The sequence below is a fragment of the Electrophorus electricus genome, chromosome 19 (assembly GCF_041902795.1).
Source record: "Electrophorus electricus isolate QZ-2024a chromosome 19, ASM4190279v1, whole genome shotgun sequence".
Classification (NCBI taxonomy): Eukaryota; Metazoa; Chordata; class Actinopteri; order Gymnotiformes; family Gymnotidae; genus Electrophorus; species Electrophorus electricus.
Window position 1 is genome coordinate 17,362,501 of NC_137515.1, and position 14,578 is coordinate 17,377,078.

The window sequence follows — 14,578 nt, forward strand, 5'->3', positions numbered from 1 at the left end:
AGGGGCTATAACCTGACAAGACAAATGACAGAAAAAAAGATAATTGGAAATTGGGGGGAGGTTGTGTTGTGCTTCCAAATATGTGCATCTTGAAGCTTGCAGACTCCTGTGTGCTCTTTAAACAAAGTGTAAATGGGATGGGGATATACAGTAATTGAAACTGACTACATGAAAATACACCTGAGAATTTCTCATATGTGACTAAAATTTTGGGGTGTGGTAGAGTTTGCTGTAACAGCCTTTATAGGAACTGCCATATATGAAATTCATCTTAAAATATCCCAAGTCAGCTCTCTGGATTTTCTTCATCATAAAGGAATGACAGTAGTGTTCATTATATCATAGCATTGCAAAACATAACAGTTCACAAACATGCACAAGCCAAAGCTTACATATATAGCCAAGTCTGGAGTAATGTGCATGCAAAAAAAGACCCCAAAACAAACCTTTAAATCTTTTTTTTCTTGAACTGTTCAGATCTAGACTAAAATAAAATTTGTTCACAAATCATTAATTTCAAAATAGATTACCATTCATTTATAACGAAAACACCCTTCCCTGCGTTTTTATGGAGCTCTGTTGCATTTTTGCTCAGCTGCAGACTGACGTAAGTATGTTGTCCAGTATAAAAGCTTTACTATTACTTTGAACCAAGCTTTGGAGGAATTCAGAAACCATCATTAAAATGGGCCAAACCCCTGAGATTAGTAACGGACAGGTGTAGTCAAATTCTAAACATTACTTGCCAATCAGTTGCTGTCTATTTGTGTTTATGTTCAAGTACATTCAATACCAAAGATGTTGACGTTATTCACAGCACATTATCTGCAGTCAGATGCACTAAGGCACACAGTACAGGGTTTGGGGCTGAGGTGGAGTTGGGCTAAAAGCAAGATGGGGATGCTTATTTTCTGGACACATACTAAGCAAAGGATTAATACAATCGCCTAGAGAATCACTACCAGCAGACTTAAGTCCAGGAACAGGAGGCTCAATCTTTACCCAGAGCACCAGCCCATGCAGTTAGCCTGTCAGGGAGCTATCAACTCTGAATGAAAAGATATCTGGACAAAGAAACAAAACAAAACAAACAAAAACTAAAACGCAAGATCGCTTACAATCAACTAGTTTAAAATAACTCAAAATGGGAAAAGGTTCAGGTCTGACCTCTGGCTCAGTAATAGTCACTGGAATATCTATCCTAAACACCACCTTAAAATCTATAAGCAAGAAACCTTTAAGGGATCAGAGTTTGAGGGTTAAAGGAGAGGCAAGTAAAATTTACTAGTTAGGTGCTTAAAATAGGAGAGGTAGTTGAAAAGCCAACAGCACACAAATGGTGTTACAATGGTCTGCTTTGGTTTTAAACACACTAACTTGAATCTGACAAGTGACAAGTAGGATTTACCTTTATAAAGTAACCCAATAGGCTCAAAGGGATGTACCATATAAAGCAATGAAAAACTCCAAAAAACTTTATTTTGCTGCTCAATGCATTCAGATATAGTAGAACATTGTTCCATCTTCCAACTAAAACATAGCATTCACCATTGAGGACTTACTAAGTTTGACCTGGGCAACCCTAGTAAGTGCTTTAGTTAATGATAAAAAAGTGTCAGTTTTTGTACTGTTGAAAACATTGATTGCAAAACCTAAAAAGGGGTTCACTGTATTGAATATTAATGTAAATATGTAAAAGCCAGGGCACACACAGCCAGCTTTAAAAAACCCCCCAAAATCTCCAAAACAATAATAAAAAAGAAACTGAAAAGCAAAGACTGATTCAAAACCAGATGTTTGTTTTTTTTATCTAGACATTTATGTCCAGCTTTTGAATAGAGCCTATTGTCATACCTTTTTTGTTTGCCATCAAGTACAACATGTAGCTTCAAACACCCATCAAATAACTTATTCATCAGATGGAGACAGACCCTACACAGGAAGATAAACATATTTCTACCTCTCAGCCTATACCAGGGATAAAGTACCCAGTTATTCTCCAACCTAAACATTTGACCAGCCCTTGCCAGCTGCTGCAGAGCTGGAGGTTTGGGTTTGGTCAGATGGGTCCTTATGCAAAGCCTAATCATAGTCTTATTAGCAGCAATGGCGGCGGTGGTGGTGGTAGGGATATTCAGAATGGGCGTTCCATGTGTCCAAAGAAACTAGGCTGACGGCCAGTCCGCGGCACTGGGTCATTTCTTCCTCACGTGCTGCCTGCGTGCCTGCAGCCTCTGGCGTGCCCCGCTGGGCTTGGAGCCTGCACCGATCGAGAAGGTGGCTGAAGGAGTGGCTGGAAATGAAACAGAGCATAATATTTCAGACTGTAGACACAACATGGCATAATATGGACTGAGAATTTAAGACACTGCCAAAGCAAATCATTCTAATAAAAAAAAAGCAGTACCACCTGTATTTTTCGTCACTGGCAGTTAAACCAAGATATAACTAAAAATCCCACACAAATTCTAGCTCCTGACTGCGTAACCTACCCCATTGCCACGTTTGGTTGTTTGTACTTTGCCTCAGGAGGTACATATACAAAACTTATGACGTACCAAAAGATGAGGCACTGAAACCTTGCACTGGAGTTCCAGGACTGCCGAACGGTATAGGGCCTCCTCCAGTACCAAACACAGGAGTGGATGTACCTGTGCAAACAGAGTTCATTACTCCTCCAGACACCAGGGTATGGGAAGCTGCTGTTTTTGTCAAAACACATCATTTCAAAACATATTAAATGATTTCATGATATTGTACCACCAATCAACAGATAAAACAGCCAGAGGACACAAAGAACAAGTCTTTCACCAACATCCTACTTTTAAATGCTAGGAACTCACCAAAAGCAGGCTTGGTGTCAGTGTTGCTAGCGCCAAACGAAAACCCTGGAGTCTGTGCTGCAGGAGTTGGCGTTCCGAACTGTGCTCCGGACAGTGATGCTGCAAAATTGAACCCTCCAGAAGGGGGCAGGGCAGAAGCACCTTGGGAAGAGTTTTGTGGGTTGGCCTGAGCTGCTCCAAATGTGAATGTGGGGCCCGGGACAGAGGCAGTAACCTGTGTGGTGGCTCCGAAGGCAGGTGCCACCAACTGGCTGGTGGTGTTCCCGAAGGAGAAACCGGTCGAGGCACCGCCAAACGCAGGCTGAGCAGGAGTCCCAAATGCAGGTGCAGCTGTGCTTGCGGGTGCTCCGAATGTAAACGGCGTGAGCGCGTTGCTCCCGCTGCCAGCACCAAACGTGAAAGGCTTTGACGCTGCAGGAGCCTGAGCGGGCACACTGGGAAAGGATGTGGACACGCTGAAGACAGAGCTACCGAAAGCAGCCTGGGTTGTGGAGGTGTTGGCCGCTGTAGTGGAGGTACTGTTGGCCATACCAAACCCCCCGAATGGCGAGGCAGTGGAGTTCTGGGCTGCAGGTACCTGGCCAAACGTGAACGTGCTTTGAGAAACCGCCGGGGGAGCAGTCTGTGTGGGCTTTATAGCATTGAACTGGAAGTTGGTGGTCGTGCTGCTACTGGTTGCGGTGTTGGAGGTGGAAGATGGGGCCCTGAACTGAAACGTGCCACTGGGGGCGGGGACGGAGGATGTGGACGCAGCACCCCAGCTGCTGAACACAGACTGACTGGGAGCCTGGGCAGCAGGGGTGGATGAGGGGACGGAGGTGGCCTGTGGCTGGGTGGTGGTCAGGCTGCTGAACATGGGTGTGCTGCTCTTCGTTGCTGGTGTGGAGGATGCCGATGTTGCCGGCTGGCCAAACGCACTGAGGCCTGCGCTGCCAAAAATGGGCTTAAACGTGGGCTGTGTGGGCTTGACACCTACAGCTGACGCAGGCGCCGTGGTTGCTACACCAAAAATGGGCTTGAATCCAGACGGTGCGGGCTGGGCCGTGGTGCTGGCAGGCGCAGTAGAGGCGGCCATGGTGATGGGCGTGGGGGCAGCAGACACCGGGGTCAGTGCAAGGGTCGAAGAAGGAATGAGGCTGTTCCCAACCACGCTGAAGATGCTGGACGGCTGCAATGGCTGGGCCAGAATCTGGGCAAAAGCAGAGGGCATGGGTGCGGCGGATGGCGCAGGCAGAGCTGGCACCGTGGGCTGTGGAGTGGAGAGCGCGGGCTCAGGTTTCACGACGCCGGGACCTTTAGCTGTGGCGACCGCAGGAGCAGCAGTCGGCATTGGCACAGGTGATGCAGCAGTAGGAGCTGTAGGTGCTACAAACACAGACACACATACTTATGAGCGATGCATTTTAATAGTTTAGTAGTTAAAGTAGTTTAACATTTTTGTTGGACCAAAAAGAGTAAAGACTGACTGAAGAAAAAAAGACTGAGTAGTAAAATAAATAAATAAATAAAATAAAAATAAAATAAAAGAGAATGACCCAACATATGCAGGATGCCTGCATGTAAATCAGTCAACAAGAATACTAAGTGCAAACATTTTTACTAAATTCAAACTGTTTTGATCTTAACCAAGCTTCTCAGACCAACAGTGTTAATCCACATTTCCTGAAGCTTCCTCCCAAAGTCAGCTCAAGACTCAGTCTTGAATTTCAAGATATACTAAGTGGTGAGTAATGTTACTTTGCACCCCAACCAACTATATATTTTCTTTATCAAATCACACACCCTTCTAATCCTTCTTTAAAGATGTGCATATCCACAATAGGACACACCACCACATCACTGGTCATTTATCCTGCTGTTAGCTGTTACTTTCTGACACAAAACAAGAAACAGTTTTGAATCCTTGCTAAATAGAAAAACCAGTAACTGAGCAAGCCTTCACCGTCAATTGCTTAAAACTAATTTCATTTGCCCAAACCATCAACATGCATCATCAGCACTCTTTGTCTGAGAGGTCTGAGCTGTGTCAGTGTACCTGCAGAAGCAGCAGTCAGCAGAGAGGAGGACGTGAGCAGGGAACTGTTCTTCATGTTCTGAAGGGACTCCTGAAGTGTGTTAGCCAGGCTCAGGGCCACTGCAGCGCCACTGGTGGGGGTCACTGATGGGGGAGTGGCAACTGGGGCCAGCACACTGCTGGCTGTGCTCGTCGGAGTAACAGTGAGGTCGATGGTTGGTGCTGGAGCTGGGGAAGAGGTTGTGGTGGATGCGAGTGCGGGGCCTGCTGAAGGAGGTGAAAGAGAGGCCAGAGAAGGAGCACTCACAGCAGGCGTGACTGTGGCTGAGGTGGCTGGAGCTAGGTGAGAAAACAGGCCAACGGATAGGGTGGGGCCAGGGATGGGGCCAGGGATGGGGCCAGGGGCAGGCTTCTCTGGCTCTGAGAAAAAAATGAAGACATCATATACAAAGAAGCACTTTAAATACAAAATCAGCAGGATGAAAGTGAAAAATCAGGAGCATAACCAATGTTGAATGGCACAGAAAAGCAAAACCCGGCTACAGTTATACAGGTTAATGTTATTATACTTAAAGCAAAAGAAACACACTGCTTTCCAAGAATCCTGAAAGTCTATCTTATGATAGTAACCATATGAATTGTACATTGTGTATATAAACAGAATATACATATATTGTACATACATTGTTTATATTTATATTTATATATAAAATTTATTTATTTATTCCCCCCCTCGATGCACCCGTTTTCTTTTCCTCGGTTTGGACAGAGCACTCTCAAACCATTTCACTGCGAGTTATACTGTGTATGACTATGTATGTGACAAATAAACCAAACTTGAATGGCTTGTTTCTTTTTTGCTTTAAGTTAATAAGGCCCAAAAAAGAACTAAAATGCTCACCAGGCTCCTTGAGGACTTTGTGGATCTGGCTAAGAACAGCTTTCTTCTCCATGTCAAGGTCTTTCACAGTGATTGTGTAGCCCAGTTCAGGGGGTGGAGGCTAGAGCAAAAATGCAAGTCTTATTAACACCGTTCAACTGAGGGGATTTATGCACACTTGCAAAAGCCTACTATACATTTTTTATGTACTGTCATTTACACTTTTTTTTCAATGACTACTCAATTAATTACTTTAAATACATGAATGAATATTAATTACTTAATCCATTGTAACAAAGAAATATATGTAACATTTCTTTTGTAAAATCACGTAAACCTGGAAAGACATTAATTGATGCCTTCTTTTTAAGGCAATGCCATCACTAAAGCACCTTTTCTGCTTATTTGGCCTTTTTAAAAAAATGTATACTCATGTAGAAAAACCATTGATCTCCATTGCTGCAAATTGGAGCGATACATTTTATTAGATAAACACAGTAATATAAAGCATTAATGTGGCATCACGATGCTTCCTTAACATCATGGTGTTTGTCTGCCACCGGCGATGGAGTAGTCAATTTGCCCAATTCTAATCAGGTTAATGGGGTAAAGGCTCTCAGAATCGCTTGTGACTGGCAACCCTTGGTCATCTTTTTACATTACAAGTGGAATTATAATGCAAATCTAGTTATTTAGGATCTGATGTCTGCCACTCACCAGAGAGATCTGGTCTCCTCTCCGGGTTGACACCAGTGGGATTTTGCGCTTGCGTTTGCCATTGCTTCCTCCAGAGTCGGACAGCGACATAACTGGAGCTTCAGGTGTAGGGGTGCGTTTCCCTGAAAGAGAGAAACATGATTCAGTATGCATTTCCCGTTTATTTAAAAAAAAAAAAAAAAATCAAAAAAAAAAAAAAATCACAAGACTTTTCAAAATGTGATTGGCATGAATGCAGTAAGCCAACAATACTAAAAATCAAAACGATTCATTGTACAAGAAATTTTACTTTTACTTGTGTCAGCTTTATTTTAAAGCAGTGGCAAGCTAATGACAAATTCCAGCATAGTGACCTGCTGCTGATTAAGTTAGTGTGTTTAATAAAAAACTTGTATATTCATTTTTATTTCGAAGCAGACCCTTTCACATAAGCAAACTCATACCATTCATCTTTCAGTATGTTAATCTAATTTAAACCACAGGGCTTATGAAATCTATTCTGTCAATTTACTTTTTGTATATCAATTTGTATGATTTCAATATACTAAGTAAATGTAGGCAGAAACAGCAGCAGTCTCACCTGAGCCCAGAGCAAGGTCAGCAGCTGCCTTATCAGACTTCACAGAGGAAGCAGAACTTGGAGAAGTGGCATCCTCCTCCCTATGACACACACACACACACACACAAAATAATGAATAACTGATAAATCATGTTTATCTCTTTCAGGGAAACGCACCAGTGAGACTTAACAACTGAACAAGTAGGTGTGCTGGGTGTTTGGTTATTTCTTCTCTGCCACTACAGACCTAACGTGTTGTGATTAATACCTGGGCTTTTTAGCTACCCTTTCAGGAGTCTGGCAGCGAGAGGATCCAGGACTTGCCAAAGGAGACAAACTCAGACTTGACATTACTCGCCTCTGTAGACATACAAGAGTGATGGAATTTACTACATGGAAATAACAGACGGAATACTCAAATTCACTTTTAAGGAATTTAGGAACAGAGTTAACAACCAACAATGTGCACCAACGTTAATTACGCCCAAATATTACATTTTTATTTTGTGACAACTACATGGGAAAACATTGAGTTAGAAGTTGGAATGAAGAAAATACAGGTTTCCAATTACTGTGTAAAAGATCATTACAGCAATATAACAGCATTAAATACACCTATACACGTTACTTACATGTGCCTTACATTAATATAGCTGAGGGCTGCTTTGGGCTAATCCTTTGGATTGCACTGATGCAAACCAAGATTTTTTTACACTTACAACAAACAGTGTTATGACTTTGTTATAACAGTGTTAGCGGACTGCACAGTGAAATGCATTACCTGTGGGCAGCCTTGAGAGGAACTGTATGAGCTACGAATAGGGTTACGTGCAGAACCAGGCACGCCACAGGAAGCAGGACCACCACCCACTGAGCTTATGGACGATGTGCGCGATCTCTTCAGCGTAGACTCCTCCATCACAGAGGCATTGATCCCTCGCTTCAAACTTCCAGGTCTGGAGAGTGAAGTGGAATTTCAGTGCTTAGGGTGTAATGTAGTGCTATGATGCTCACACATATTGGGGAATGGTAACTTAGTGATTAAGGCACTCGACTACTAACTAGAAGGTTGCCAGTTCAAGCCCCACCACTGCCAATTTGTCACTGTTGGGCCCCTGAGCAATGCCTTTAACACTCAATTGTTCAAATTGTATTAACTATCAGTCATAATTGTATGTTGCTATGAATAAAAGCATGAGCTAAATGCCGTAAATGTAAATATTGCACTTTAAAACTATTTGTCTAAAACCATTTATACCTTTTTCCCCTAGAACACACATTGCTTTTTGTTTTGAAAACCTTGTCCTAAATAGGCCCCGTTTTTATGCACTGTGATTATGTCAAATGGGTCAGAACAGCAAGAGAGACTCAGCTACCAGAAGGAAATATGGGTGTAGCGTGACCTACTTTGGTACGAGCTGTGATGGAGTGCCATTCGCCAGCAGCGGCTCGAACGCGGACTGGGAACTTTCGCTGCTGTTCTGTCGCCTGATGAGGAAGATGCAAAGAGATTTCCATTACTGTCATTGAGCTTCTGCCATAGGTGAATCTGTATGCCATTTAGGAACCTCAACCCAAATCCATCATAAAAAAGGAGAAAAACACAATCCCCACAGAAGGCAATTGGACTCTGTCAGGTGTGAATGAGAAAGTGACAAGTTTCTGAATGGTTTGTCTCATCTGAGTATGCAATTCTATTCAGTGTTCTGGATTCAACAACTTAGTTCACTCACAAATACCTTCTCAGATTAAAGCACACACATTTCAAAAGTAAACACAATGAGCTTTATTTCTCAATCTTAATATTTGCTCTGTGCTTTTTGTCACACAGAGAGTAGCCAAGTTAATTAATCTAACCAACTGCATGGTATTGGCAGTGATACACTTCCTTGAGAATAGTGGAAGACTTCTTTTGTTAGACTCCAAAGAGATACCTCCTTTTGGACTTCTGCCCAGATGCACGGTCTTTGTCCTCATCGTCAACATCACGTTTGCGGCTCTCTCTGAGCACGCTCAGCACAGTCTCTCTAGAGCAGGGGTCAGCTTGGACTCCAAACCCAGGAGACACATGGGCTCCAGGGGAGTTCAGCTGATCAAAACTACAGGCAAAAACACAAACAAATTAAACAAAGGCCTGCAAAATGACCTGTTGTACAACATTTATTGATGCAAAGATGGCATTCCAATTTAAATGTGATGTTAGAAAGGATTTAAATTATTAGTAGTACATTTCTCTTAGCATAAGCTTGGAGGGAGAGAAAGTACCCCTAATGATCAAATATTTTAACAGTAAATGCTGATTACACAACTTACAATGATGAGCGGGTTGTACTGTCTGGTCTAGCTATCTTCACTGTGACTGGACTGTGTAGTGGAGCATTGCGCTGTGTAAGAATGTTCTTCTTAGAGAAGCCATCCCACTGTGCTGGGGGAAGCACACCCACTGAAGATGTACCCATCTGCTGCAGTGGGTAATGTCTTTGTGGGGTGATGGTAAACCTCCCCACAGTACCCATTGGGTCCCTGTTGAATGACGCAAGATGACAGAAGACAGTTATCAAGACATGACATTCGATAAAATGAACTTCTGCACAGACATATGACAAAATACTGCTTGAGATTATAGTTTTCATACTAAAACATGGTATAAAGTCAGCCAGCACTATTGACTGGCCTATCTCTCATCAAATCCTGCCTGTTTCTGGAAACAATGAAAACCATTCTTTACCATTTAATGTACCTGTAATCCACAATTATTTAGAGCCCAGATTAGAACACCACTTTTAAAATTCAAGAATAAAGCAGCTGATGGTCCAAAATAAAGCTTTTTTGCAAATGTCCTTATTATCTGCACATTGCCTGTTCAATGTTTGCTGTTTACAGACAGCAAATTCTAAGAGATTGTTGCAGAAAACCATCCTGTCCATGAGTTCCACCTTAAAATAAATAATTTAAGGTTTACAGTAATTTACAGTAGACAAAGTTTGCTGTTGGGTAGGTCAAAAGCTACACAGTCATTACCTCCAATTCAGATACTCTGACAGAAATGTAACATTTCCAGTTCAATCCCTTTAAAGCAAGATCTATTTATTCAAAACGACAATAAAACAGCTGTTAGCACGCTTCCTGCATAATGCACTGCGTCAAAGTTGGTTCGTGAGGAGGAGGTAACACTGTCAGTGCTTCATTTGCCAGTAGGAACTCCCACATTTTTTAAAACTTGGAGGGAAAAACCACAGAAAGCCTGCATGCAGACAAGTCTAGCGAATGTAGCCATAATGTTGAAACTTTAGTCAGGTTTTTTGGTTATTTAGCCTAACTTGAGAACCATAGATTTCGCATGCAAACAATAAAAATTACAACAAAGCAACTACTGCAAAATACACATCTACGCGCTGCAGTTTCGAAGCAGAAGGAACGCACAAGTAGAAGGCGTGAACACAAAACACGACACGCAACACCAGCAATCAGATGACCAGCTAGCCGAGTTAACGTTACCCAAAAGACAGTCTTCTGTTTGGAATGGGAAGTCCGTGATTAGGTCGGATAAGTCTTTCACGAAGTTGTTCTCTGGGATTGACATAAGTCCCCGACCCTCCGACGGGCCTCCCCGCGCCGGAGGGACTTTCTGGCTTGGCAAGGTAACTTCCCATAAGTATATCCCGTGGACTGAAGACAGAGTCGCTAAATGATGCGTCTCGTCTGTAAGTCGAGCTCGCAAAATGCCTGTCGCACGGAGACGCTAAAGAATTTCGCACATCACTTTTAGTAGTTCTAGTCTTGTTTCTCCCGGCTGCCGGTGCTCCTCTTAACGTCCTGCCCGGCAACCAGCGCAGTAGGACCGATGGAACAGCCAGGCCACGACGGGGATGTAGGCCCAACCTGTCGAACAGCTGGAACTCCTCTGCTTTATAACAACAAACGCCGCATGACCCCAAAAAGAAGAAGAGTATATACAAATATGTTGGTATGTAACTCAAAACAAAAAAAAACAGGGCGACAAGGAGCAGCGCGACAGAGGTAAAAGCTAGCCGCCGTTTATCTTCAGGAGACATGGCGGCAACGCGCCGCCGAGGGACAATATCCCATAATTCTGTTCTGCAGCGCGCGCTCTGGACGGTGGAGTGTGCCGCGCGTTGTCTCGCGTGCGAAGGTCGCGAGGGTGGAGTGGTAGAAAAGCAGCATGCATGAAAGCATACGCGCTTTAAACGTGCGCTCCTAGCCAAATATATATTAGGCCACATATATAGCATGGATGGTAGTTTACAAAATCAAATGCAACAACAAGCGATAATGGTATTTGTCTACACAGGCTCTCATGATTTTCTAATAAAATGAGGAAAGCATTCATTACTGACACTGCATTCAGTAATCAGTAGATGATGCCTACAACAAAACAACTTACTTACCAAACTTACCAAAATTAGTCTCAAAGACAAAAGGGTTTTCAGTGATGAATTACCACAGGTATCAGAATTTAGCCAAAGACTACATATAACTCGTGTCCAGGAAACCAGTAGTGTGGAAAGGGGCCTGCGCCAATACATTTGTACATGGTATTACAACATAAGTTCAGTCTTCTAAATTAAACAAAGGAAATCATGGATAGGGCGCTTTCTGCACATACCGTCACATTAAGCCTTTGGACATTACATGGGAGTAGTCGTTACTGTAGTAGTACTGGAGTAGAGGATCTACTTTACTAAAACTACGGAGCAGCTCTGTAAATATGACGGCATTAATTCAGCGATGTAAACACATCCCCAGAGATTTGCCCGTGGCCGCATTAACCGGTTATATGGGCTGCAACCTAGATATTCACCACTACAGGGACCTTGGATTAACGGGTTAGGAATGGTGTGGGTCACTTTTTTTGGCATGTTTCTTTTTTGACACTTACTATCATGCAATTTTGCGAGACAGAAGGTTCGCTAAAATACCAAGCTCGTTTTCTATTTATTGTTTTATTATGTGGTTCTATTTTTTGTTTAGCATTTCGTTTAGCTAAAGTAGCATAGTGCGTTAAATGATGGCACCTCTTAGGAAATTTGAGAGGAATCATAAAGCAAAAACTCCAGAAAGAGAAACAAGCACGAAATAATGATATAATATATACAGAAAGACGTCTAAATTAAGCATGTATTTCAGAGGTAGTCAAGCAATTGGTATTTGTAGCGATCATTTGCTAGGTTATACTGTTCATATTGTGTGCATATTCTTTTTTTTGTTGTTTATTTGTTTTATTTTTGCAACAGAATTTGTGTAGCACTATTATATATATATATATATATATATATATATATATATATATATATATATATATATATATATATATATATATATATATACATACACACACACACACACACACACACACACACACACACGAGTTGTTTTTTATGATGCATTTATGGCCACAAAAGGGCGTAATCCGGCCCTGGTTTTGCCCACGAATTAACAAGATTTGGTTGAATACACTGACACCCTTGATCACTAGAGGGCGTCTGGTTCTACTTTATCTGCTATGTTGTTCTCGAAAATCTAAAGCGTGTAGCACCATCTGTCGCCTGGGCTGTATGCACTCTGTGGACACATTTAAAGGAACTAGGGATTCTATAAGATATAAGTTTGTTTAGAGTTTAAACATTAAATTTGATATATAGTCTACTCAGTGATTTGTAATGCCTGTGCTTTATAGCCAAGATGTATTATTATTATTATTATTTATGGACAGTGAAGCTTAAATAGTTGGACAACAAGGCTTAGATTTATAGACAATTGCTTAACAAAACAATTTTAAATTTACAGGCAGTAGTTTAAATAAACAATGCAATGCCTTAAAATGACCCTCTTTACTTGACTGGATATTGGATCTGGGATTCAGAATCCGACTATTTTGCAGGCTGAAACATCCCAGGCTCTTACATCAGTGCTGCAATAAACTTCCACTACTGAAATCCTCCTAAACCTGATTTTAAACCCTAATCTTAAATGTTAATTCCTACAAAACTAATTTCCATTTGCCATACACAGTAGCATCTTTGTGCACGCATTGATGAGCGTGAGTTTGAAGAGTGAGGTTTTTTTTTTTCCCATTGTACCTTTAGTACATTAAGGCACTCAGTCTTCTTATTAGCTTTGCGCAGATGGTGCCATCCATTTGCTGGTCTAATGGTTTTAGCTTGGCCATGCTCACATTATGGACAAAGCTTGATTTAGAAAAGGGCACAGGCCAATTTACTAACTCCTCCTCCTCAAAAAAAAGAAGAAAAAAGGACAAATCTGTATGATGAACACAACCAGTGTCTCTCTCCTGTCTTTCTGGAAATAATATTTAACCAGATACTATGAAACCAAGGCTATTAAATTAACCATGAGTGATGTTTGCTCATAAAGTCTTAAAGAAAAAAAAAAAAGTCCAATCGTTTAGAGGTCCAATCAAACTCAGAAGCCTCAAGCGCTGTTGTCAAATGGCGCCCCCTTTAAAATTCTCACTTGGAAGGAAATTCTTTTGCTTCCCAGCCAAACTGATTGTGCAACCACTTTGACTGTTTATACTGCAAGCAACATGCACAGTCACTGAAAGCACAGAAAGCAGTTAATGGATAGTCTTGCAGCCATGTTCCTGCCTTATCAGGCCAGCTGTGGCAGTGGGGCTTGCATTTCTCCCGTCCAGATCTCCCTAAAGCAATTACCCCAAACAAACACGCACCCCCACCTCATGGCTCTGGACGTGCTGATTAGGTTGACCCCACCACCCCCAGCTTCCTGTCAGTTATATAAACCAATGGATCCAAAAACTGGAGTGGCACACTGGGTTGATAAGAAAAATAAAGTTTCATGAAGGGTGTTGTGAAGTAAGTGTGATGCCTATTGCTCTTTGTTCTTTTTTCCACAACACCAAATGATGGAAGGAGAACTATTGCAGGAGAAGCTCTGAGCCAAGTTTCCTCCCTGCCAGTGAAAAGTGCTGTTGGATAAGGCTGATCAGATGATGGCAAGTCTAAGGCTAATTTCAGTAAGACCAGCTGCATATGCAGAGCAAATAAGGATTTACTTGGCTGTGCAGGTCGGAATAGGAACCTTTGTACTGCTGATTGGCTTTGGGCAATGTCAAACCAAGGACAAGGACATAAAGAATGTAGAAAGGTTAAGATTTTACAATGAACATACTGTGAGCTAAAACATGTAGTTTTAAATATGGGTACTTTATTTTTGTCCCCCACAGCTAACAATGGTTAGATATTTTGATAGGTTAGATCAATGCTTATTCAGTGCTATTCACATACATTTTGGGCCCCATGTGACATGTCCTCCTGCTCCCCATTCTGCACCTGTCTGGCTGCCTACCATGATATCTGTTCCCAGTCCCTTTAACTAATCACCCGGACACTACAAACCAATGAACTATAATTGGACTACAGAGTTATTACATCTCTGTTTCTGTCTATTATGGGTAATTTGTTTATGCATGCTGCTATTCAGTGTGGCCCAAAGAGGCTGTGTTCTCTTAATGTCTTGCTATTCCCAAGGTTTCTTATGCCACCAAGGGAGCTTTTATTTTC

The 14,578-nt window shown here is 42.0% G+C and overlaps 1 protein-coding gene across 1 annotated transcript; it reads right to left on the reverse strand.

Annotated features, from left to right (window-relative positions):
- Window positions 1–1,460: 1,460 nt before the first annotated feature.
- pom121 (POM121 transmembrane nucleoporin) lies at window positions 1,461–11,361 on the reverse strand. Its single transcript, XM_027006441.3, has 13 exons — window positions 10,512–11,361; window positions 9,327–9,536; window positions 8,948–9,112; window positions 8,421–8,501; window positions 7,795–7,969; window positions 7,282–7,373; window positions 7,035–7,114; window positions 6,455–6,576; window positions 5,759–5,858; window positions 4,879–5,277; window positions 2,844–4,208; window positions 2,559–2,651; window positions 1,461–2,293 (listed from the first exon to the last, which is right to left on the reverse strand). The coding sequence occupies exons 1-13, from the start codon at window positions 11,264–11,266 to the stop codon at window positions 2,196–2,198; spliced, it is 3,735 nt and encodes a 1,244-aa protein (XP_026862242.3). The 5' UTR covers window positions 11,267–11,361; the 3' UTR covers window positions 1,461–2,195.
- Between the last annotated feature and the right edge of the window lie 3,217 nt (window positions 11,362–14,578).